The sequence below is a fragment of the Gobius niger genome (assembly GCF_951799975.1).
Source record: "Gobius niger genome assembly, chromosome: 20".
In the NCBI taxonomy this organism is placed as follows: domain Eukaryota; kingdom Metazoa; phylum Chordata; class Actinopteri; order Gobiiformes; family Gobiidae; genus Gobius; species Gobius niger.
Window position 1 is genome coordinate 4,291,167 of NC_136871.1, and position 25,268 is coordinate 4,316,434.

The 25,268-nt window shown below is 40.1% G+C and overlaps 1 protein-coding gene across 1 annotated transcript in view; it reads left to right on the forward strand.

Annotated features, from left to right (window-relative positions):
* LOC306980068 (serine/threonine-protein kinase 4-like) overlaps positions 1-25,268 on the forward strand; it is a 55,395-nt gene that overhangs the window by 24,916 nt on the left and 5,211 nt on the right. The window contains exon 10 of the mRNA XM_079579301.1: positions 14,404-14,546. Coding sequence (XP_079435427.1) covers positions 14,404-14,546 — 143 coding nt within the window. The remainder of the gene's footprint in view (positions 1-14,403; positions 14,547-25,268) is intronic.

The following is a 25,268-nucleotide window of genomic DNA, read 5'->3' on the forward strand; positions in this document are numbered from 1 at the left end:
TCTCAGGACAATTATTCAATCAGAAAGCAGAATTAGCTCAACTCAACATATTGTTTACTCCTATAGTTTGGACTAGTTTGGAAATAAAGAAAACCCCAGCGCTTGCAAAACCAATTAATAATAATAATTAGTTTTGTATATAGCACTTTTCTAGACACTCAAAGACGCTTTACATTGCATTATTCATTCACCCCATACTTGGTGGTCACTATATTCTGACCCAACCCTACTGCTTGTCCCCGATAAAGTCCCAATCAGTGTCAGTGCTTAACTTTGGAGGTTCTTTGCTTTCAAATGAGCTTCCACAGCCAACCAAGTTCAGCTGTAGTGACTTTTTTTTACAGCACTATGGCAGTCATTTACCAAGCGTTTACTCAAGTGCAATGCGAGTAGCACAGGAGCAGGCTCTTTAATACACACACAGAACTCAGATGTGAATTGTTATAAAGCGTGTGTTATTCTGTAGAAAATGAGTCTTCTATAGTGAAGTTCTTGTGATTAAATGTAAATCAGACATGCTTTTTGAGCCTGTCGGAGCCTTTGTGTGGAGTGGGAGGTTTTAGCGTTGGATGATTTTGGACACCGAGCCCGTGTATTCTCAGAGTTGGACCGAGTACGTGGTGCCTCCAGTCTGTAGGTGTCGTTAAAGCGTTTGTTTCACTCACGAGGAATAGGCTCCCGAAGAGACGCTGCACTGATTATGATGTTCCTCTCTGCGTGAATCCAAACTTACTGAGCCGAGCGACTAAAGGCGGCTGTGAACATTTTTGAAACTAGTTGAAGTTCCACTTGAGCTTGTGGTTAAGGCGCCGCCCACTCTGCACAGCGCTTGTGCTTTACAACAAAAAGGACCTGGGTTCGATTCCCACCTGAACGGGGCCTTTCTGTGTGGAGTTTGCATGTTCTCCCCGTGTCTGCGGAGGTTTCCTCTGGGTTACTCCAGTGTCCCCTACCACTAAAAAACATAAATTTGTTTCCAATGACATAGAGATGCACCGATACCAGTATCAGGTATCGGGCCGATACCACATGCTTGTACTCGTACTCGTACTCATTCATGAGGTCCCGATACCAGAAACCGATACCATTTGACATGTGGCCAGTGCACAGAGGCGCAGCTACGAGGCGCAGCTCTCAGCTGAGGAGAGAAGTGTAAATAAATAATCCACATAGATCTGACTTTATTACAGACTGCACTCTCTAAATCAGAGTCTGAGCTGGATTTAACCAGAGCTTAATGTTGTTAGTGCTGCAGCGTCTGCAACATACAGGCTAACGTTGCTAACTCGCATCTAGCAGTTTTGGCCATTCTGACGCCGTTTTATGCCCAGGGGTTTATTCATCTGAAAAACTAACCCAGCGACCAAAAAGTCCTCAGAAAATTCAAATTAAAGAGATACAGCATGTTTATATTGAGGGAAAATGAGCTGCAGCAGAACAATGAAAACGCTGTAGCTACTCGCTAAGTTACTACAAACACACGAGAAAATCTACAGGAGCTGAAGTAAAGACGAAAAGAGACCATTTAAGTAACATCTCAATACTATTGTTGAATAAAAACACATAAATGAATAAAGCTCAGGCATTGGGAGCTTTAGAACATGCGCTTTTCTGTCTATGATGGACAGTGCAATAAAAATTAAAAATTATATTGAATGAAAAAAATAAAATAAATAAATGGCATCAGCACAATTCTAATATAGCTGCTATAAATGCCTTGTACTCGTATCGGTATCCGGTATCGGCAAGTACTTAAATCAAAGTACTCGTACTCGTACTCGTATCGGTTTTAGAAAAAGTGGTATCGGTGCATCCCTACAATGACCTCACGCATTGTTCCGGTAGCCATTTTGAATACCGAAGTATAATTATGCAGTAGTATAACATGTAACAATATCTTTACTCAGGATGAAAATGAAAGACAGCTGACTGACAGTGGCATTTTTATGTACATCGTAATCATTGCTCAAGAAAATAACAGTTAAAACACGGCCCCAGAGACGCACTTTTATGTGAAGAAACCAGCAAATGTGATACAGACGTAGCTGCTCTGTCTGTCGAGCTACAGCGGGATTTACTAAAGATCTGCTTCTCTCCACAGACTAAATTAATTAAAGAGGAAACAGAAAACCTTTCTCTGTGATTTTTGCAGTTTGTCATGTCAGCAGAGTCTCAGTCTGAGTCAGTGTTTAAGCTGCTCAAGACGTTAGCATGCTACCGGTTAGCAACTGTCAACCAATGACAGTTCATTAACTGTCAATGGCTTCAAAACGATAAACACATGTGTGGCTCACATCTATGAACACTGAGGAAATACTACAGTAACGGAGCTGAGCTGTTACTATTAGTCTATCGTGTTGAAGCTGCATGCTAACGTCTTGAGCTGTTTAAACACTTACTCAATGGTTTCTTCACATAGAAGTGCGTCTCTGAGGCCGTGTTTTCTTCTTGAACAATGATTACAAGAACATAGCGCATTGAGTTGCCTTGTGTACGAAATGCGCGGTATAAATAAACTTGCCTTGCCTTGCCTTACATAAAAATGCCACTGTCAATTAGTTCTCTTTCATTTATATCCTGAGTAGAGATATTGTTACATGTTGTAGTACTGCATAATTCTACTTCGGTATTCAAAATGGCCGCCATAACAACAAAAGTCACACCATTGACAGGCATGTATACAATAGGTGAATCCTCCAGCCAGGTGATTCTGACCATTAGCCTGGCTCCACATCTGGAGATGGGACCCTGGGCGTATTGTTGAATAATTCTAGTGAAATTATAGTGCAAATTAAATGTATTGATTTATTTTTTATCAAAAAACTAACAAAATAATCACATTCATTTCAGAATACGTTTGTATAGGGTCTAACTACAAACTACAAGCACCAGATTTATGTAGACCTCAGGGGAGAATATTTAGTTTATGGCCGAGGATTTTGTTTCTTATTTACTGCCTGTTTTGTGATTTGCGAATTGCACCTCTTGAAAATGATTTCCCGGTATCTACTTTAGAAGGAAGCGATGATAGAAGCATATTTTGCTCAGTCACAAACCGACCCTATATTCCCCCTCTTCTGCTTTATGCGCTCTCATTGTATTAGTATGGATCTCCAGTGCTGGCCCTTTAAACCACATTAACACAGGAACATTGAGCTGAATATAATTACATTACTTTTCTCCGATATCCCTGTTCACCCGCTGCTGGAGAGTTTGCCCGCCCCCCCGTCGTCTGCGAAGTAACGCGTCCCGAAAGAATGCCTCTCTAGTGGGCCACAGTATTAGAACATTCACATATCGATCCTTTGGTAATTGATTGGAATAATGAAAAGACATTTAATATCTGACTGTCAAAGCAACAAAATGTCATCCAGCTGGCTCCAAAGAGGAGAGACAATTTTCATCTGTGTCATTTGCAATTTAGAAAAACAATGAATCTGCCGCATAATAATGACATTGAAATCGCTATTTTAATGGTTACAATGAAGACCACTATTTTTTAGGTCATATGATGTGCTCTTCACACATACTGTACATAAAGAAAATGTTATTTATGATGTCAAGATTTCCGTTTGTTCCGTTGTTCAGGTTGGCCATTTTATGCTCACTACTGCCACCTCAGGTCATATGTGTAACTGCACCTTCTATATTGAGCTCGTGGATGATTGCCTGACCCTCTGACCAGATATGGGGAGGCCTTCTTTAGAGGGGAAGTGGTTTAGGTTTGGGCTTAATTGAAATTCGATTATGATTTCAATTATTAAACTAAACGATTTATGAAATTACCCCCCCTGGAACCGCCACCTTAATGTGGTGGACGGGTTTGAGCACCCGAATGATCCTCGGAGCTATATTGTCGTGCCCCTGGTAGGGTCTCCCAGGGCAAACAGGTCCTTATGAGAGACCAACAGGCCCGGTTAGAACCATGAGGTCGTCCTTCTGTGGACCCACCACCTGCAGGAGGAGCAATAGGGGCTGGTGCAATGTGAGTCCAACTCCAACAGCTGCTCCCACGACCCGGAAACGGACGAGTGGAAGAAAATGGATGGATGGATTTATGAAATTAGCATAATAGAAAAAATAATAATACAACTTTTTATTTTTTATTTATTTATTTATTTATTTATTTTGCAAAGCAGGCTTACATTATTTCTTGCCGCTGGGATTATTTTCCCTTCATGGCTCAAAAACAAACTGCGCTGTGTGATGATGTCATCAGGCCGCGCTGCTCAGTTTACTTGCGCAGGTGTGCGGGCTGGCCAGCAGGGGGCGGGTGTGAAACAGAGACCTCTCCTTAATCAAGCCAATCTTGAAATCATTTGTACTTTTATGACTGTTCAAAAAACCTAGAATATTCAGCATAGTTTTTTGATTAATGAATAAATAAAATAAAATGAAGCCAGACTTTTTATTTAAATTCAACAAATAATCTTGAATAATCGGGTTTTCAATTATGACCAAAATAAGCTTGATTACTATTTTTTCAGTAATGGAGCAGCTCTAGTTTAGGCTGACAGAAGCTATTTGTCCAATTGACCAACACCCAATATACATGTTTATTTCAAATCTGGGGTTATCGTGGATGGAAAAGCGCTATAAGTTGAGATCATTTACCATTTATCGACGGGTAGCATGCAATTTACTAAACAAGAAATCCCTTTGCAGTGTTGTCTAAAAGTATTTACAAAAGCCTGAATAAAGCACAATATAGAACTGTCTGAGCAGCCAGAGGCATCGTCGTTATTTGAAATTCACAGGGACACTTCCATTATGCTTACATTGGATGAATAATTCACATTATAATCTAGTCAAAGCCTTGACTTTTCAATTGTCTTAATGCTTTCCAATGTATTGCACACATTCAGCCGTGGCGCACTTGAACCTGCTTTGAGGATACGGCATTAACGACTCCTTTATGCACAGGCCCTGCGTATTTGAAGTCATTAAAGTTTCATTCTGTGTGGGGTTGTTCAGCCGCTCCTGTGCACTCCGCTTTTGTTTTTCTCCCTTCAATTTAAAACTTGTTAAAGCTTTTAAACAGTTGCTTCAGAGACTTGCGTACTTTTCTTTTGAAGAGTTTAACCATGCACAAACACAATGGATTTTTAAATACGATAATTACCGCCCTCTGTTTTGAGTCTATTTGATTTAGTGGCGGATGAGTAAACGTAATGCGTGTATGTTTTATTCATTGCCAAGCGTTATCAAGGGGGGAAAGCGCATTAAATTTAAAGTGAATGTGGTGATTTCAGGAAGGAGCTTCGACTAGAATAGATTGCCGGCAACTACTAATTAGAAACGTGTGTAGTATAAACAATCAATGGCACACTGGTCTAAAACAACAGATTGGGCTACACTTGAACCTATTACAAAAATAAATATCCCAAACAATGTTTTCCCCTCAACAAAACCGTTTCTCGACTTGCGTTTTGTTTAATTCAGTTATTCTGCATAGTTTGTCCCTCTCACTCTCGATTTAACAGTCCCTCCAGGATATTGCGGGCATTTTTTGTGATTGTTGCGGGGTAAAACGCCTGATTTCGCGGGCCATTTTTCCAAAAGTTGCGATGAAAAGTTGCGATTTTTTTTTTCTGCTTAAAACAATATATTTTTACATTAAAAAATTACCTTTTCTTTGTATTTTACATCAGTTTTAACCAAAGAGACTCTGGGGAAGAACAAAAGACTTAAAGTATCAGTTATTTTAGATAATTGTATCATTAAAAAAAAAATAACAGAACCATGTGCGCCCCTCCCCTCTCTACTCCTCCACTCAGCTACAGAAAGTGGGCGGGGCTAAAAGGCGCCTGCCTGTTTCTGTGAGCGCAGGGTCTGACTCCACACAAATCTGATAAGATAGAGCCATGAATGAGAATCTGAGGAGAACAGACCAAAGGACGAATGTTTATTTCACACATCCACATTGAGCTTCGGCTCCGGTTCAACAGGACTGTGACTTCTAAAGCTCACGCAGTAAAAGCACCACTCACACATACACCACCGCATCACGGGGGAAAGAAGCGTCTACACTAACACGCAGCGTTTATCTGTAAGATAAAGCCTATATCACCAAATAAAGATCCAGTAGCAGAGAAGCAACTTGGACAGAGCGCGGTAGGATCACAAAGCGGGTCAGGCTGTAAAGGCCCGAGTGGGAGGAGGCGGAGCAGATGTGAAAGTCCTTCAGTCTGAGGCGGAGGTGCTGGGCATATGCGCAAAAATGTAACAAGTAAAATATATTTCAATGATCAGAAACTCACTTTAGTTGTGCATAAGTTGCGATGTAAAAAGGAATAGGCCACCGTTTTTACATACTGAGATATGTTCTTACCTTAGCTTTGACGAGTTCTATAGGACCTGTCTGATCTTCACCCGTGCCTTCAGTCACGTAAACACATCGCAGACGGCGTTAGCATTTAGCCTCTCCCTCTCTCCTCTATAGCTCCAAAACAGGTCAAGATAGAAGCTACCAAGCTCTTCCACGTTTTCCCTATTTAAATATGGTTACGTGAAGTGTTCCACTACAAAGTATAATTACACAAAATTAAACAATGTGGATTTTCTAAGCGGATAAAAGGGGGAACTATATTGTAAGGCGTAATAATACCAGGAGTAATTTGAAATCCGCGCAGTAATCTTCACTTTACTGCGCAGTAATCTTCACTTTACTGTGCCGATGCCAAACTACTCCTGGTATTATTACGCCTTACAATATAGTTCCCCCTTTTATCCGCTTAGAAAATCCACATTGTTTAATTTTGTGTGATTATACTTTGTAGTGTAAGGCAAAGCAAGGCAGTTCGTACACAAGGCAACTCAATGTGCCTACACTGTAACACTTGTGTAACACTTCACGTAACCATTTTTAAATAGGGAAAACGTGGAAGAGCTTGGTAGCTTCTATCTTGACCTGTTTTGGAGCTATAGAGGAGAGAGGGAGAGGCTAGATGCTAACGCCGTCTGCGCTGTGTTTACGTGATAGAAGGCACGGGTGAAGATCAGACAGGTCCTAAAGAACTCGTCAAAGCTAAGGTAAGAACATATCTCAGTATGTAAAAACGGTCGCCTATTCCTTTAAGGAAAAGTTGCGAAGGAAATTGCGGATTTTTGGAATAGTTGCGGGAAAGTTGCGGGCTTTTGGAAAAGTTGCAACTCCGCACTGATTTCGCGGAGTTTGCTTGATGTTGCGTTAATAGTTGCGATCGCAACGTCGCGAAATCCTGGAGGGACTGATTTAACAAGCCCTCTCTGGCCGACATTAGCTCCCTACAGCTTTTCTTTCTTTCAGAATATTTTTTGGAGAAGTCATCCTATTATTTAAAGCCACACCACGTAGAATTTTACCCATGTGCTTTTGCTGTGAGCGGCTCACCACTCCTAAGACTGTAACATTAACCAGAGTGGGTACGTCTCCAACTCGTCTCCATGGAGATGTGACTGAAATCAGCAGAATATGAGTTTTAAATAGGTTTTCATCCAAATCCATTCTTTGATTACCCACTGCAAAAATAGCATTTTCTGTGTTGAGCTGGTCATTAGGAGCATGTTTTATACGGATGGCAACAGTATAGTCCAAAATGTTACGCAGTGTGCCTCTAAAGCTACAGCATTTTCCCTAAACAAGGAGTTCATTTCTCTGGTAAGGAGACGAAAATCAGAGACTAAACAACCTGTAAGTGTGTGCATACAGACGAGAGCAGCACTTTAAGCTGTTATGACCCAGTGAACACACAGCACTCGATCAATAAGGCGTTTTAAGAGGAGGCTAAACTGAGCGGACAACTGCCTGCAAAATGCCCTTTCCACATTTGTTATCATTAAAGAGACGTGAGGCACAAACACACCCTGATAAACATTTACCAGACGTTACCAATAGGGCTGGACACCGTTAAACCAAACTGCGGTAGCGATTACTGCAAGAAAAATGACGACCGGTACTGCTTTAATTTTTACTCCAAATCCTGATCCCTAGCCTGGCCTTCGCCATCCGTAAACTCCGGTCAATTATCATTTCCCTACATGTACGTCTGGGCTTGATCTCAGTGGCCGCGTTACATCTTTCGATTTTCTACCTTCCATTATGATAGAGCTATGATAGAGCTATGATAGAGCTATGATAGAGCTATGATAGTGTTATGATAGAGCTATGATAGAGTTATGATAGAGCTATGAAAGAGCTATGATAGAGCTATGAAAGAGCTATGATAGAGTTATGATAGAGCTATGATAGAGTTATGATAGAGCTATGAAAGAGCTATGATAGAGTTATGATAGAGCTATGATAGAGCTATGATAGAGCTATGATAGAGCTATGATAGTGTTATGATAGAGCTATGATAGAGTTATGATAGAGCTATGAAAGAGCTATGATAGAGCTATGAAAGAGCTATGATAGAGCTATGATAGAGCTATGATAGAGTTATGATAGAGCTATGATAGAGCTATGATAGAGCTATGATAGTGTTATGATAGAGTTATGATAGAGCTATGAAAGAGCTATGATAGAGCTATGATAGAGCTATGATAGTGTTATGATAGAGCTATGATAGTGTTATGATAGAGTTATGATAGAGCTATGATAGTGTTATGATAGAGTTATGATAGAGCTATGAAAGAGCTATGATAGAGCTATGATAGAGCTATGATAGTGTTATGATAGAGTTATGATAGAGCTATGATAGAGCTATGATAGAGCTATGATAGAGCTATGATAGTGTTATGATAGAGCTATGATAGAGCTATGATAGAGTTATGATAGAGTTGTGATAGAGCTGTGATAGAGCTATGATAGTGTTATGATAGTGTTATGATAGAGTTATGATAGAGTTATGATAGAGCTATGATAGTGTTATGATAGTGTTATGATAGAGCTATGATAGAGCTATGATAGTGTTATGATAGTGTTATGATAGAGTTATGATAGAGCTATGATAGTGTTATGATAGTGTTATGATAGAGCTATGATAGAGCTATGATAGTGTTATGATAGTGTTATGATAGAGTTATGATAGAGCTATGATAGTGTTATGATAGTGTTATGATAGTGTTATGATAGAGTTATGATAGTGTTATGATAGAGTTATGATAGTGTTAAGATAGAGTTATGATAGCTATGATAGTGTTATGATAGAGCTATGATAGAGCTATGATAGAGCTATGATAGAGCTATGATAGAGCTATGATAGAGCTATGATAGTGTTATGATAGTGTTATGATAGAGCTATGATAGAGCTATGATAGAGCTATGATAGAGCTATGATAGAGCTATGATAGAGTTATGATAGAGCTATGATAGAGCTATGATAGAGCTATGATAGAGCTATGATAGTGTTATGATAGTGTTATGATAGAGCTATGATAGAGCTATGATAGTGTTATGATAGAGCTATGATAGAGTTATGATAGAGCTATGATAGAGCTATGATAGAGCTATGATAGAGCTATGATAGAGTTATGATAGAGCTATGATAGAGCTATGATAGAGCTATGATAGAGCTATGATAGAGTTATGATAGAGTTATGATAGAGCTATGATAGAGCTATGATAGAGCTATGATAGAGCTATGATAGAGCTATGATAGTGTTATGATAGTGTTATGATAGAGCTATGATAGTGTTATGATAGAGCTATGATAGAGCTATGATAGAGCTATGATAGAGCTATGATAGTGTTATGATAGAGCTATGATAGAGTTATGATAGAGCTATGATAGAGCTATGATAGAGCTATGATAGAGCTATGATAGAGTTATGATAGAGCTATGATAGAGCTATGATAGAGCTATGATAGAGCTATGATAGAGTTATGATAGAGTTATGATAGAGCTATGATAGAGCTATGATAGAGCTATGATAGAGCTATGATAGAGCTATGATAGTGTTATGATAGTGTTATGATAGAGCTATGATAGAGCTATGATAGAGCTATGATAGAGCTATGATAGAGTTATGATAGAGCTATGATAGAGCTATGATAGAGCTATGATAGAGTTATGATAGAGCTATGATAGTGCTATGATAGAGCTATGATAGAGCTATGATAGAGCTATGATAGAGCTATGATAGAGCTATGATAGAGCTATGATAGAGTTGCTTCACTCACTTTGGCGCATTACATACGTCACGACCGAACGCTAGCGAAAATTAGATCCAATCGTTTCAAAGGAGTTCTCCCCTCCCACCTGATAACAGAGCTCAATTGTGAAGTTCCAGACCCTTGTACGAAACGAAGTAAGTACGAGGGTCTGGTAAAGCCAGGCTACCTGATCCCCAATACAATAACAATTACAAAAACCACTAATGCACGAACACATTTTACAACAAGGCAAAGCAAACTTTATTTATCGGGCGTATTTCTTATATAAGTAGCTCAATGTGCCAACAAAAACAGACATACTAAACATAGAAAAGGGAAACATTCAATAAAAATTAATATCATGAAAAGATGTAACCAAACCCCGACATGTTGCTCAACCCAAAATTTAAAACAAAGAATACTGTAATACTACAACTTTTAACAGTACTTTAACTACTACATCTTTATGAGTTTAGTCTGAGTGTATTGACTGTATCCTTAATATGTCTGCAAACATGAAGCACAACTGTATTGATCTGAAACAGGACATTACCTGAACATTTTCCTGAACATGTAATGGAAAAGTACTTAGAGGTAGAGTGTGATTATGGTTTCTTACTTTGAATAGGAGCCCTTTCACTTTTTCAATTTTCAAGTCATTTTGTCATTTTATGCACTTACAGTATTTCCGTTAAATGTATCTTTATTATCAAATCTAACCAGAACCTCAAGAAAAAAGACGCTTCTCCAAATACACTGATAAACAACCATTACATTCTCCATTTGCTGCTATGACTAAAACAATGCTCCAACTTTGGACTTTTTTTCAGATTTAGTTTGGTGTTTTTGCCTTTTTAATGAGATAAACCTTCAGGCCATGATGCGCTCATATAAAAGTTAATGAATAAGTATTTTTAGTTGAACTTCATCAGCAGCCAAACACACTCTCATCTATTTAATAGCAGTGAAATGACGAAGGCACCGACCCTGTGAGGGCAGATCTAATCTGGTCTTTGATCACTGCCACAGCTCTGACGCAGCGCTTCATTTCAGCTGATATTTGTTTTTTGGGGACTTTGAATAATATTCACAAATTTTACTGATAAACCAGCCTTCATTTACTTTCATTATGACTTCATTTTAACCCGTTGCAGAACTCGTAAAAGCAAGATGTTCACGTCGTCCAACTCAAATGAATATTTAGAGCTGCACACGTTAGTTATGTTCAAATAATATGAACCTTAGCCTTTTTTATGTGAATTACCCGACAACAAAGCTTTGCTATTTCGCCAGATTTAATCCCAGCTTCAACCGTTGCGTACTGCTCTTGTGTTCTCGGGCAAAACACTTCACCCACCATACACCTGCGAATCAGTGCTTATTTTGACAACTTATTTTAGTTTAGTCTTAGTTAGATCTTAGATTTAGTCATTTTTAGTTTTAGTCTAGCTTTAGTCGACTAAAGCAAAAGCTGTTTATATACGGTAGCTTATAGCAGTGGTTCTCAACCTTTTGGAGCCGCGACCCCTTTATAACAGTTTAGGGGGTTCGTGACACCGTGAGAAATAGGCCCACATAGTTCTTAAAATAAAAAAGGAAAAAAACAAATGGCTAAAATGAAATTCATCAAACAGCAACAAATAATGTCACTCTGGTAAAATAGCAAACACATGCCACAATAAAACATTAGATTACATGCTAATGAAAATATGGCTATTTTATCTAAATGATCTGGCGACCCCCCAGATTTGTCTCGTGACCCCTTGGGGGTCCCGACCCCCAGGTTGAGAACCACTGGCTTATAGAATAACAAGGTTTCCGCGGGGCATTAGAAGTCATTAAATGAATGAATTGTGCTAAATCGAGGCCTTAAATGTCACTGAAAAGCATTATATTCTAAGTGGTTTTTAATCTAAATGTATTTTTGTTCGGTTCTCTTTCTTCTGTTCCTCTTAACTGCTTGCCCCCCGCTTTAACTGAGCTTTACCCAAATCTAAAAACCTCAAAGGAAAAGCAAAATAGCGCAGAAAACGCGACGGAAACACAACAAAGACGCAACAAAGAAGTGACGAAAACGCGACGACAAAGCAATGAATGACTCGCCAAAAAGCCACAAACAAGGAATGTAAAAGCAACAAAAACATGGCAAAAATTTGACAAAAATGCGGCGACAATGTGACAAAAAGTTAGAGTAACTTTTGTAGGTCTTAGCTTTCAAATTGTTCCTCTGTTGCTGTCCAGTCCAGAAGCCTTTAGATTTGGGTAAAGCCAAACTGGTGAAAATGCACTCAGTTCAGGCGGGGGGTAAGAGGTGAAGACTTAAAATATGTGCTGACTTTTTTTTTCCTAAAATCTGAAATCTTTCTCTTTTTTTCTTTTTCTTTTTTCTAATTCAATAAAACACAAACACTGCCAGTGCCGTACAGCAAATATTTCTTATCAGTCCATACCACTAGAAGCAGAAGAAGCAACAAGTTCTCTTCTGTTTGATATGTTCAATAAAGGATCCCCATATTTTTGTAAATTTATCATGTTTGCCAGACAAATTATATCGAATCTGAAATCTTTCTGAAAGCTTTTTGAAACAACCACAGCGAATGTGTGCTGTGATCATAAGATGAGGGCGTTCAAACAAAATATTAGCACGTGCAACCTTTTTTTTCTTCTTTTGGCGAGGCAGTGTAGATGTAGATTTTTTATTTTCGTAATCATTGAACATTCAGTCAACCAAAACCTTATTCCACGGTTTGTTTCTCGCCTTAGCATTTTGATTACGAGGTGTCAGTGTGTACATGCCATGGTGTAAAAATGGAAATGGAAATATAAGAATTATACGGTAAAGGTGCTTGGGGGGAAAGCGATATGTGGAAGCCGGAGATCGAGTGGCATTACTGGACTATTTTCTGTGCGGCCCTATGTAAACATAATGCAATTTCTGTAGGTATATTGCAGTGGTGGAGGCTCGAGCCAGACGGTTATTAAAGCCATGAATCACTGTGAGGCGCATTGGACCACTTTGCCTTTCCATAGACTCACAGGGGCCACTTTAAGGAGGCGTGCTGCATACAACCAATAAAGGGAAAAGCTGTTTAGTAAGCCCCAAAGCTAATTACGGCTAACTGTTGTTTTTATTGTGTCGTCTCGAGAGCAACATATACAGTGCGTTCATGAAGCCACCTGGACTCATCTTAAATCCACGTGCTCTTTTTCATTTTTATTCTGGAGCAACGGGAACATTGCTCGATGCATTTTCATTCGATCTTTATAGCAGTGGTTCCCAATGGTTAGAGTATCTCTGTTGTTTCAAGGGGAGTGGTCCTCACGTTTGATTTTGTTTTGTTTTATTTTCAGATGTAGTTTGAATTAAGTTCTGTGACACTTTTATTCTGATAAGCAATCTCTTGGACTGGTAAATGTAGTTTCTGATTAAACAGCAGCAAACCAAGGATTTTGTTTGTTTTGTTTCGAGAAATTGAGATGAAGAGAAAATATTGGATTACATTGTTGACCAGTCCTCTTTAATGCAAATATAATGCCCAAATCACACTGCACCAGCCCCTTATGGCTCCTCCTGCAGGTGGTGGGTCCACGGGAGGACGACCTCATGATTAAACGGGCCTGTTGGTCTCTCATAAGGGGCTTCTGAACCATCACCTAGGACCTGTTTGCCATGGTAGACCCTACCAGGGGCACGAAGCCCCCGACAACAGAGCTCCCAGGATCATTCGGACGCTTAAACCCCTCCACCATGTTAAGGTGGCGGTTCCAGGAGGGGAACTCTCTAATAATCTTCTGAAATGCAGCCCATCAGAAACTCTGACTCAATACCAACCTTCAAATCAGTACTCAAAACCCACATGTTCAAACTAGCTTTTTCCTAAACCCCCTTTTTTGTTTTGTTTTACTCCACATGTAAAGCGTCTTTGAGTGTCCAAAAAAGCGCTATACAAGTTTGATGTATTATTGTTATTATTATTAAATGTGCTTGTTGCATTAGCTTAACCATGTCGCTCTCAAATGTTACTGCTTCTGGACTCTGAAGCTGTGCTCTGCTATGTTAACCTTTTGTTTTAATAACAGAAATCACTAAACTAAATGATTTAAATCCTGCCATCTGTAAGACCATTACTCACTCTTGTAGCTTAAACGTCTTCTGGATCAAGCTCAGATCCGACGAGGACAGAACAAACATTATTAAAGGGATTCACTGATGAGTAACAATTTCTGATTCTCTCAACGAAGCCAATATCGTTTATCTTTGGAGTTAATGACACAAATCTCTGTGCATCTGCTGACTCTTTTTCTTTTTTTTTTGGGGTGTGTTTTAGGGAGAGATGAGACCATGCAGCCGGCCAAGCCCTCGTTCCTGGAGTACTTTGAGCAGAAGGAGAAAGAGGCCAATGTTCACAACGAGGCTGGAGAGAACAACGCAGACCACCGCAAACTTCCCGCGGACGGAGATCTGGAAGTGGTGAGTCCTGCACAGCTGTGTTGGAAATCAGTTATTTGGAGTTTTTGCATCAACTGTGATACTGGAATGGGTTTGAACTGATACATTTATGATGAAGATCGTCCGATATGGGGTTTTTCCAAGGCATTAAACACGTTAGAGCTACATTTTTAAACCTAGAATGAACAAAGGACCTGCGACAGAGAGCAGCAGCCTCTGAAACAGGTGGGAGACTGTCCGAACACAAGGGGAGAAACTTTCTTTCAGCCTATCTTGTGCTGGAAAAGTTACAGCCCCATGGTATGGCAAAGCGAACATCATAATCAGCGTCTAAATGTGTGCATTTAACAACAGTGACGTGAGGAGTTGATGATCGTGGCTTTTTCTTTCTCTCAATCATCATCTCTCCCCCAGAGTGACAAAGCACTCACAAGAAGATTAATAACAGTCATTTACAGGTCACTGCTTCAATAATTGGTACTAGATTAATTAATTATTTGGTAGCATTTATTACAAGAACACTTCTTGTGTGTCTGAGTTTGTAATTTCTTCATTCAGAAACACAAATAGTTTGCCAAATTTAAACCCCTGGAAACTTAAAAACGTACAGCTAGGTAATGCAGTCTATTTTAAAGCATATTATAGCAAATTATAAGAAGTTGCCTGGTCGCCTGGGACAAGGCCTCGTGGAAGACCCAGAACACGCTGGTGGGACTGTGTCTCCGAGCTGGCCTGGCGTCGCCTCGGGGTCAGAACCGCTGGAGGAGGTGTGTGTGGATCGGGAAGTCTGGGCATCTCTGCTGAGACTGCTGCCCCGTGACCCGGCCCCGGATAAAGCGGAAGAAAATGGATGGTTGGACGGAATAAGAAGTTGCTTAACTATAGGGCTGAATGATGTAGAAGTAACTTGTGATATGCCGTTGCAATATTGCTCAACCAAGCAAGATATGGTTTTAACTAACTAGTTTTTCAGCAAAAAAAGCTGTTATTATGATGAAATCCTGTCTGTTTTTGTTGCTATTGAATGATTGCTTCAAAGCCGTAATCTTCTGTGTCTCGCGTGGCATTTGAAAGCCAAGGTTAAGTACTGTCATTGGTCTCAGTTGCCTGCTTGTCTGAAAGCACCACAGTCTTAGTTTAAACAGGATGCATTTAAGGGGGAAAGAGCAGCTGTTTGTCTTCGGCCGACAGCGCTTAAGCGGGACAAATGACTGCGGCTACAATTAAATATTAAGTATGTGACCTTTAAATCTAGGTGCTGCTTTTCCTGGACCTCCCGCTCCTGCCTCCCGCTGCTGCCTCTGCTCTGGGGGAAGGCGAAGCACTCAGTATAGACAATAAAAATGAATGTGTCAATGACAACATTAGAAGATGTTGAGGAATTCTACAGCTTGAAGCCTAGAAGTCATTTCCAAGAAGCTTCTTAAAGGCTATTTCTACATTGCTGGGCTGAGCAACTCGCTTAACAAAGTCACATTTATTGACATGTTTTCTTTTAGAGTGCCAAATGACAGAGTTATATTTGCCATAGATTTGCTAAATATAGCAACGTATTAATAGGAAATTGCATTGATTTTCTTTTTCTTGGGACGTTGGTTTCATATTTGCTCAAATATCATCAAAACGTAAGTAACTGCAGCTTTTTAGAATCAGAATCAGCTTTATTGTCATTGTGTCATTACGCAAGGAAATTGGATTTGAGGCTGGAAGTATCCACTTGTATTCCAGTTTAGTGCTTGTCTTGTATAGGGATGCGCCGATCCGATACTGGAAGAAATATATCGGGTATCGGCTACAAATATCCAACACAGATCTGATACCTGTTTTGTCTCACCGTTTTAAAAACACAACTTTCACCAACTAGATCTCAGTAAATGTAATTTTGAACCTTAGAACTACGTATTTTTGATCGCTATGCAAAATGCTGCGGTTAGCAACAGTATGCTAATGCTAGTCGCAGCCTGTTAACTACACGAAGTTGGGACAGAAATTCTAATTGGATCATCTAATAGAATAAAGTAGCCTCTGCCGGAGCGGCCAAGTGTTTGTATTATAGTTTATGAAATGCTGTTAAAGGAACACCATTTTTACATACTGTGATATGTTCTTACCCGAGCTTAGACGAGTTGATACGTACCTGTCTGGTCTTTGTGCGTGCCCGTGGAAACTTCACCCCGTTTGGAGCTATAGATACATTGGGAGAGGCCAAATGCTAACAACATCTTTGGTTGTTTTGTGTGACTGAGCGCACGCACAAAGACCAGACAGGTACGCATCAACTCGTCTAAGCTCAGGTAAGAACATATCTCAATATGGCAAAATGGTGGCCTGTTCCTTTAATGAATAACTGATGTAGCATTGGTTATTTGTAATGCTCAAGGTATAATGATCAGATCACTTAAAGAGGGGGTATTATGCTTTTTTCAATCACATAGCACCAGTCTATATCACACTACAATGATGACCAAACCTTCTGTTGGTCTGTAAATGCAGTAAATTAGAATAACTGCCTTGTATAAAATTGCTCTTTCAAAATGGCTGTACATAATAACATAATGACATAATAACATGATGTAAAGCTTGAAAAAGTCCATTTTGCATAATACCCCCCCTTTAATGAATAACTGATGTAGCATTGGTTATTTGTAATGCTCAAGGTGTAATGATCAGATCACTTAATGTGAGTTGTGAGTAATGTAAGCTAAAGCCTGTCTTTTACTCAAGGATATTTGAGGTAGAAAAGTCCAGTGATCGTTGTGTAATGTTTTTCCATTAGTTTATTAATAGATATAACTGATATGTAATATCTCCTTCGCAAGAAAAGATAAGACTTTATTGATCTCTCTCTGGAGAAACGAGGACCCTTCACTTTTTTCACTCACAGCAGCCACTTTTCAGAAAGTCTCTTGGTATTGGTTAACATCGGACATCGGCAGACACTCAAACCCCCAGTGTCGGTATTGGAAGCAAAAAAGCTGGATCGGTGCATCTCTAGTCTTGTCCCGGCTTAGTGAATTGTTTAGTTATTTAGTTTCTGGTTAAAAATGCATGATACATTCATACTTTGTGAGTTACTTCAGGCATAACAGGCACAACAATGAAAGCATGACGTAAATATGTTCATTTTATATGTATGTATTGCTGCGTTCACGCGGTCCTCAGTAACTGGAAAATGCACAAATGGGGAAAACTGGGCTTCCCGAACTTCACACCTGATTTCGGAAATAGAATAGAATTTATTGTCGTTTGCACTGTTACAAAATAGTCTTATCTTATAATATCTTGTGCTTTTCTGAAGAGTAAATCGGCTGAATTGTTTATTTATCGTTTAATATGTAAGGATTAAACAACGAGGAGCTGTGCATTAGACGGTTATAATGCACGACGCGGAGTCAAGAACACCACAACGTGCAACGGAGTGGTGTTACTCCGCGAAGTGCATTATAACGTCTAATGCGGCTCCTCGTTGTTTAATCCGCTTATACCAGGGTCCCACAAACGTAACATTTATAATAAATATTTGTTTCATTTACTAAACTCACTAAATATGCCAGACCACCGGGACTATTTTCGGTGGGTTATTAGCCGGTCACTCAAGGCTCGTCTCAGAGCGAGTCATTCTCCGCAGCTATTACGAGGATCTCAGTCAGGCTCAACGACACAACAATGTGAAATGTAAAGCTCATATGTTATTAACAGTAGCTAACCGAGCTGCTCACTCTCCTCTACTTCACGTTTATAAAACATTATGTTTTGGCCAAAAACGTTGAAATTAAACGAAATCCATCTCATACGTTCCTTTCACTAATTACGTGTTTATCTGATTCAGCTGTGTCATGCGTTGCTATGACGATGCCCACAGCGGAGTGATATCCCAGTGATTTAACTACCGGACTACGTGTGCGGTTATACGAAAATAATGCACCAGCCAATCAGAATCGAGTATTCACCCAGACCATGGTATAAGAGCTTTTAAGTTAGTTTCTTGATCAGTGTGAGCTGTCGTTTTAACATAATTGCAAGAGAAAAGGAAAACCTACATGATGTTTTATAAAACCAACAAACCAAAGTTCAGTTTTTGAGACACGGTCACCAAATTGAGATGTTTAGCTTAGTTAAAAGCCTTTTTTTATTTGGTGAAATCAAAATCCCTACTTTCCGACATATACACGAATCAAGTGAGAACAATGACGCCACAGCTTAGGACAACGAGATCCCCAGTCCACCTCAATGCTGTATATTTATGTCATGTCTGGTGGCATCAAAGATCATTTTTTGTAGATTTGTTGGTCTCCAGGAGTGCATGACCGCAGTGTTGTAAACCTTGGGGGGCACCACACTTTTATTTTTTTGGTTTGACAATATATTGGTGATGTATATTGGAGTTCAAGGTTATTAAGTCTTTGACATAACACCCTTTCCCACTGAAGCTTATACGTGCGTTGAGTTTGCCATGACAAGGACACGCCATCTTCAAAGAAATTCCTCCTGCATTAGACCAAAGCCTTCCGTAGGACTTTGAATGACTTCATGTGACGTCTGTTTAGTCTCCTGTGTGTACATAGTATTGCAGACGTTCCCACTGAGACTTGCTTGTGTAACTCCCACTGACAGGTAACCGCCGGATGACCCTTTTCTTCATGGCTCCTTCCCTGGTTCCATAACACACTTGTCTTCACAGGTGTTGCAGTGACAAACCCGCTCATGTTAGTTCCCATCCACGTACCCTGCACACGTTAAGGGAAACGTGACAGATTCAGGTCACTGAGAAACTCCTATGGGCTCTCTTTCATAAACAACAAAGAAACATCGTAAGAGGCTCGAGTAATTCATTTCTCTAGGACTTCTCGCTGTTTGGTGGTTCTTTATGATGCTGTTATTGCTTTTCTAAACCCTCAGCAAACTGGTTTAAAGCTGAGCAAATGCAAGAATGTACACAGACCCTCACACAGTCAGAATTTACTTTTAGGACGGTTCCATCACAGTCGCACAAATGTCGAGGTATGTCTTTTCAATCAGAGGGAGCTTTGTTTCGACACAAGCAGACTGGGGGTTGGACAATATACAATAGTTTGGCTAATCACAATGAATAGAAGGCACGGTGAGTCGATTGTAGCATTCATTCATTATTGAAGATAAGAGGCCAAAAAGCAAATCCCCAGAGCACATGGCTAAGTTCTGCTTCCATTCTTAAAGAGGGGGTATTGTGCTTTTTGCAGGTATATGGTATTGATCTCAAACACATCTTCATGCACTTTGCTGCTTAGAAAATGTAATATCTAAAACCGTTAAACCGTTTTATAGATCTCCTCATATGTCACCCACAGCCCCCTCCTCTATCATCTTGGTTGCACAGCTTTTTTAATATAGGAAAAATATAGGAAAAGAAGAAATATAAACTGGCCATGCGAGTAAAGCTAATGTGAGTGTTCTTTAAGTGATGGAAGGATTAAGCTTAGCAAGAGATCGAGAGGTGAGGAAAGCTTTTCCTGGATACCTAGGACCTCAGGAAGGGCTGTTTGGGAACAGGAGGAGTTTTTTCCTATAGCTGCCACTACATTGCTTAGAATAGCCTTGAGGGAAGATTGAAAGATTGCTCAAATGTGAGTGGGAGTGCGAGTGGGTCGAAACACAGCTCTCGGTACACTATAAAGGCGGACAGTCATACGAAGCCACTGTACTAGCATGGGCTGTGGCTGAATCAAAGCATCAATCTCAATAATTGTGATGGGGCTTTTAATCTTTAGGTCAGTTTTCTGGCAGTAACACTTTGGAGGAGCTTTTTCCATATTCTCCCAGCCCTAATACAGACAGATCAACTGACTCACTGAAAATGTTGATGGATCAGGAAGTAAGATCCATCCTTCATACCTTGGCACGAATAGTCTTCTGGCAAAGTGATCTGCTCTGGATTCGTGTTAAAAGCCTCTTCACTACACTTTTAAGAAGCAGGTTTGGCTGTACATGTTCGTACATGGAGCAGGATGTTGTCCCTTGGGTTCAGCAAACACATGACCTACTGTAGTGAAGTGACAGAGGGGACAAGACCTCTGAGCGATGCATAAACAATGACACACCATTAAACTGTAAAAGAGGGCACTCGCTCCCTAAAGGTTTATATAGACCTAGGTTATAGACCTTGCCCTGTCAGCAGTACCGTAGAGACTGCCTTAGGTTATCTACTGTATCTGCCGGACTTTTTTCATAGTTTGGTAGTGACTCCGGAGTGACAATATAGAATAGAAAAAACGTTATTGTCTACCATACACAATGATGGCAGAAATTTGCCTTTGGCTTGCTCATACATTCTAATACATTTGCCCAGCAATGTACATAATAAAATCAGTTCATTATAAAATCAGTTCACTGCAGACACAGTAGCAGCAGGTACACTTCATTAAAGGAGAGGAAAAAGGAACAGACTGGCTGAACGACATTAATACTTACAACTTATTCAGCTCCTTGATGGCAAAGGGAACAAAAGAATTCCTGTACACATTTTCTTGGCACAAGGAAGTCTGTATCTCTGCCCTGATGGAAGGAGCTCAAAGTGATGGGACAATGGGCGGCGATCGTCATCTGTGATCTTAATACAGACACGACGCACTGCTTTACTATAATGCTGAGATAAACTGGTTTGTTCTTGGCCTGTTATTTTACTGCCCTGTTTAACAACTCTGCCAAGTTTAGCTTTGTTTTTGACAGTTAAATGACCAAACCAAGAGACTATGTTAAATATCAGCACGCTCTCAATTAAACACTAGATAAGATTTGGTCACTAACTTCAAAACCTCTCAGCTGACGCAGCAGGAAAAGCCTTTGCTGAGCTTTCTTGTAAACACATATGTGATTCCCCCCCCCTTTTTTTTTAGTTCAAATATATAATTTCACATGCCGCTAGAGGCCACTACAGGCTAATCGAGCAGCAGAAAGAAAGTTTGGAGCGAGCGAGAAAGCGGAGGTTACTCTTCGAGAAGAAAACAAAACAAAGCGAATCACAGGCTGAAAGCCCGATGGCCACAGTGAGGAACGAGCAAATGAAAGCTTGAAAACGTGCTGCCGGGAGAGGCTTGTCAACGGTGCAGTCACGCCTCCGTGCCCAGTTCGTTGCCAAGGCGATTGTTCAGAAGTGACACAGAAGATTTCATTGGTTTTAATGATTTTGAAGTGAGATGGAGAGTTTGGTATGTCCTTTATGCTATAGTTATCTGTTTATGTGACGTTAACATACCTGCCAACTATTTAGTTTGTTGTTTATGCTTCATGTAGCTAGCCATCGATGTGTAACGTTAGCAAACCGCACGCCTATTCAGCCTGTTGTTTTTTTCTTCATTAGGCATTTTTTGGCTGGTGCATCTAATAGTCCAGAAAATACGGTAGTCATTTTGTTATTTTGACTCTCTTGCAAGGTAGGGTTGGTGAAAGCTACAAACTATTTCAGCAGCAAGCAATAAACAATTCAAGAGTTTTCTTCTGCTGTTTGAGAACTGGAGAAATGGGGCACAGGAGCTTTTCTTTTCTTTTCTTTTGCTGTACATTTCATGCAAAGGGATTGTAATTGCTTTTGAGATGACCCAAGACTCCTCATCATGTCCACTACCTACAGTTATGTAGTTGAATGGTTGAATATGCTGTCAATAGCATGTCATAACGACAAGCTCATTGACCTTTTCTCAACTTAAGTAGTTCGATCTCTAACCACTACACAAATCAGCGCTCTCCTCTGCACCGCTTTAAACTGCGGATCAGTGGAGGCAAAGTGAACTTGACAAGGCAAATCCCTCCCAGAGCGGCCTCACTGATCCATCAGAATTGTAAATGCTCTGATAAAAAAACATTTACGGCTTTCGCGACGTTCTGATGGCAGCTCGTCCCTGACAGCGGTTAAATTTAGATGTTCGGCTATTTTTATAATTCATCAGACGTGTTTCATGTGCTCTTATGCCCCCCACTCAAACTACAGGCTTTGTTTCGCACTTTCTGCCTGGGATGCATTTTTGCATGTAAATTATATGACGGTTATATAAGGCACAGGGAAATATGAATAGATGTTGAGGATTTTTCAGTCTTTTTGGGGGGAATCTTGTCCCAAATTACCTTGAAGGCAATCTCTTAAAGGGGGGGTATTATGCAAAATCGACTTTTTCAAGCTTTACATCATGTTATGATGTCATTCCCTCATTAAAAACATGCCTGAAGTGTTGCCTTGGCACATTCACATATTTTTGAGTAATCTGTAAAAACTCTGATGGCAGCCATTTTAGGGATAGGTTTGCCTGAGTCCTCCTAGGAACGCCCCCACCTCCTGGAGACGCCTCTGAGCTTTCGTCGCCAGCCGAGTAACCAACCACTGCTCCTCAGCAGAACCCCCTCCCCACTGATGCCACAGACAGCGTGTGGAGGGGGCGTGTCGGAAAGGGTCAGAGGTTCTTAAAGAGACAGAGGCCTATTTCAAGACATTCACTACAGCCATTTAGAGAGAGACATTTTATACAAGGCAGTTATTCTAATTTACTGCATTTACAGCCAGAAGGTTTGGTCATCATTGTAGTGTGATTTAGACTGGTGCTATGTGATTGAAAAAAGCAGAATACCCCCTCTTTAAGTAATAATAATGCTAGTATGGTAGTAGTATAGTAGGGCTTTTCAATTAACTCAATCAAATCACAGTTTATCCAGGTCCGATTGCACTTATTGGCAGTTTTTGATTCAACAAGTCTATACCCAATCCCGTGGCTGTAAAAACCTTAGCTCAAGTGATTAATGGTACCAGTGTAAACTATTCATCTGTTGTTTAAGTTGGGGTTATTTTGAAGAGAGTATCTTTATCCTTTTTAAAATGAATTTGACCAATTATTGTGAGGAAAAATATCTATATTTAGTTGTTGTGTAGGAGTCGAGGTCATGAAATTAATATGATCAGGTTAAAACTTTGTTGCGGCATTGAAAGGCCCTTTCTCTGATATATATATATTTTTGTTTTTTTGCTTTTTACTATGAACACAGTTGGCAGATTTTCAGAAACCTTATTTTGAGTAATCCTGCATTCAGTTTCTCAAACACCCGCCCAAGGACGATACTTTTTGGGAGCTTACAAGCTGTGCTGACTTTTTGTATTTTCCTTATTGCCTTTTTGCCTTATTGCTGCACGCCTCTCAGATCTTGCAGATGTGAGTGTCTGCTCAGTGTATTGTACTCAAGCACTCGCCTCACACCTGTTTATGCTTTTCGGAGTCCATAAAGCTTCACTGGACTCATTTGGATTGTTTCACCACATAAATTGCCTCCACTCTTACTTACTTCTTGCTATTAGTTGACAAAAAATTGGTTTTGATTAAAATTCACTCCCCTCTGTACTTGGACTGAAGTACTTTTATCGGTGCCAGACTCTTAATTTTCAGGCAGTGGGACTTCATGGTTTTGACTATTTAACCACAACATCTTATTTTGGTAACCCATTGCACTAGCCTTGTTGTTGTGGAGCTGATTATTCTCATTAACTACTTCTAATACGGTTATAGTCTAATTTCAGTCGGCATGAACAGTACTTGATCAAATATTTTATTAAAGGAAAGCAAACACTGCCTTCAGTTTGTTAAATCTCGCTTGGTGCGACACCGCGAGCTGAAAACTAAATTGGGGACGTAATTAGCTTGATGTCTGACATCATTATTTTATTTAGTGCTTTGTCGAGTCGTACCTTAGGTCCAAAACTAACTTTCTTTCCTCATGTGGTCAATTTTTCAGAGGCTGCAGCGCGGGCTCACTCACTCGTGTGACAATGCAGCATAGAACATGCAGACGAAAGCACTCAGCTCCATTATTCATGACAGCCAGTCAGCGCACGACTCCCGCCCCTTTCTCTGCGCCTGCTGCAAATTCTGACCATTTTATTTGTATCTATTTTTATCCCAGCAACAATTCTTGCCTTCTTTTCATTGTAATTTTGTCTGAATTTTTCTCTTGTCTGTCAGAAGAGTCTGTATTGTTTCGAAGCGTCGGCTCTCACAGCGCCGCCGATGTTTTCTGTCCGGGAGCGTGTTCATAAAAGTGTAATAGACGACCAAGAGACTGAAAGGTCAACGTCTCGGTGTGGCTTTCTCATGTTCAACTGTCCTTTTGATTCACTGAGGAGTTTGAAGATGCAACATATAGAGGTTGAATGATTAATGAATGATGCTGCTGTCTAGTGTAGAAGGCATGATGTTTTGATGTGTGTCTACTCGTCTTGGGGCTAAACAACCAAACCAAGAGCCTACTTTACAGGAAATCGACCTTTTTACATTTTTGAACAATGTATCATATAGTTCCCTCCTATAAACATAACTGGAGTTGTATTTTGGTTAATATTTTCTTGCTTGAATAATTCAGTTTGTCTCAACAAAAACTTAAAACACTTGCCCTCCACCCACTGACATCATGAGGTGGTGTTTCTTTGTGTCTTTGAAATCTGGACAGGTTTTTTGGACTCATTCTGATCATTTTGATCCCTCACTCTTGACATACAGGTCATACGGATCATACTATTTGCATGTAGCTTACCTTCATAGTTGTATTTAGGGGTTTCTTTCTATTTTAATGCAGCTTGACACCTTTGAATGATTCCATAAGTCCCATCAGAAAGCAGCATTTGTCCAAATTTGTTCTCATCGCGGCTTGCAAAACTTTTAATGACGATCTGTACATCGTGCTCCTCCGTGGGGGCGCGGCCCACAACAAATGCACGTATGTGTGTGTGTGGTG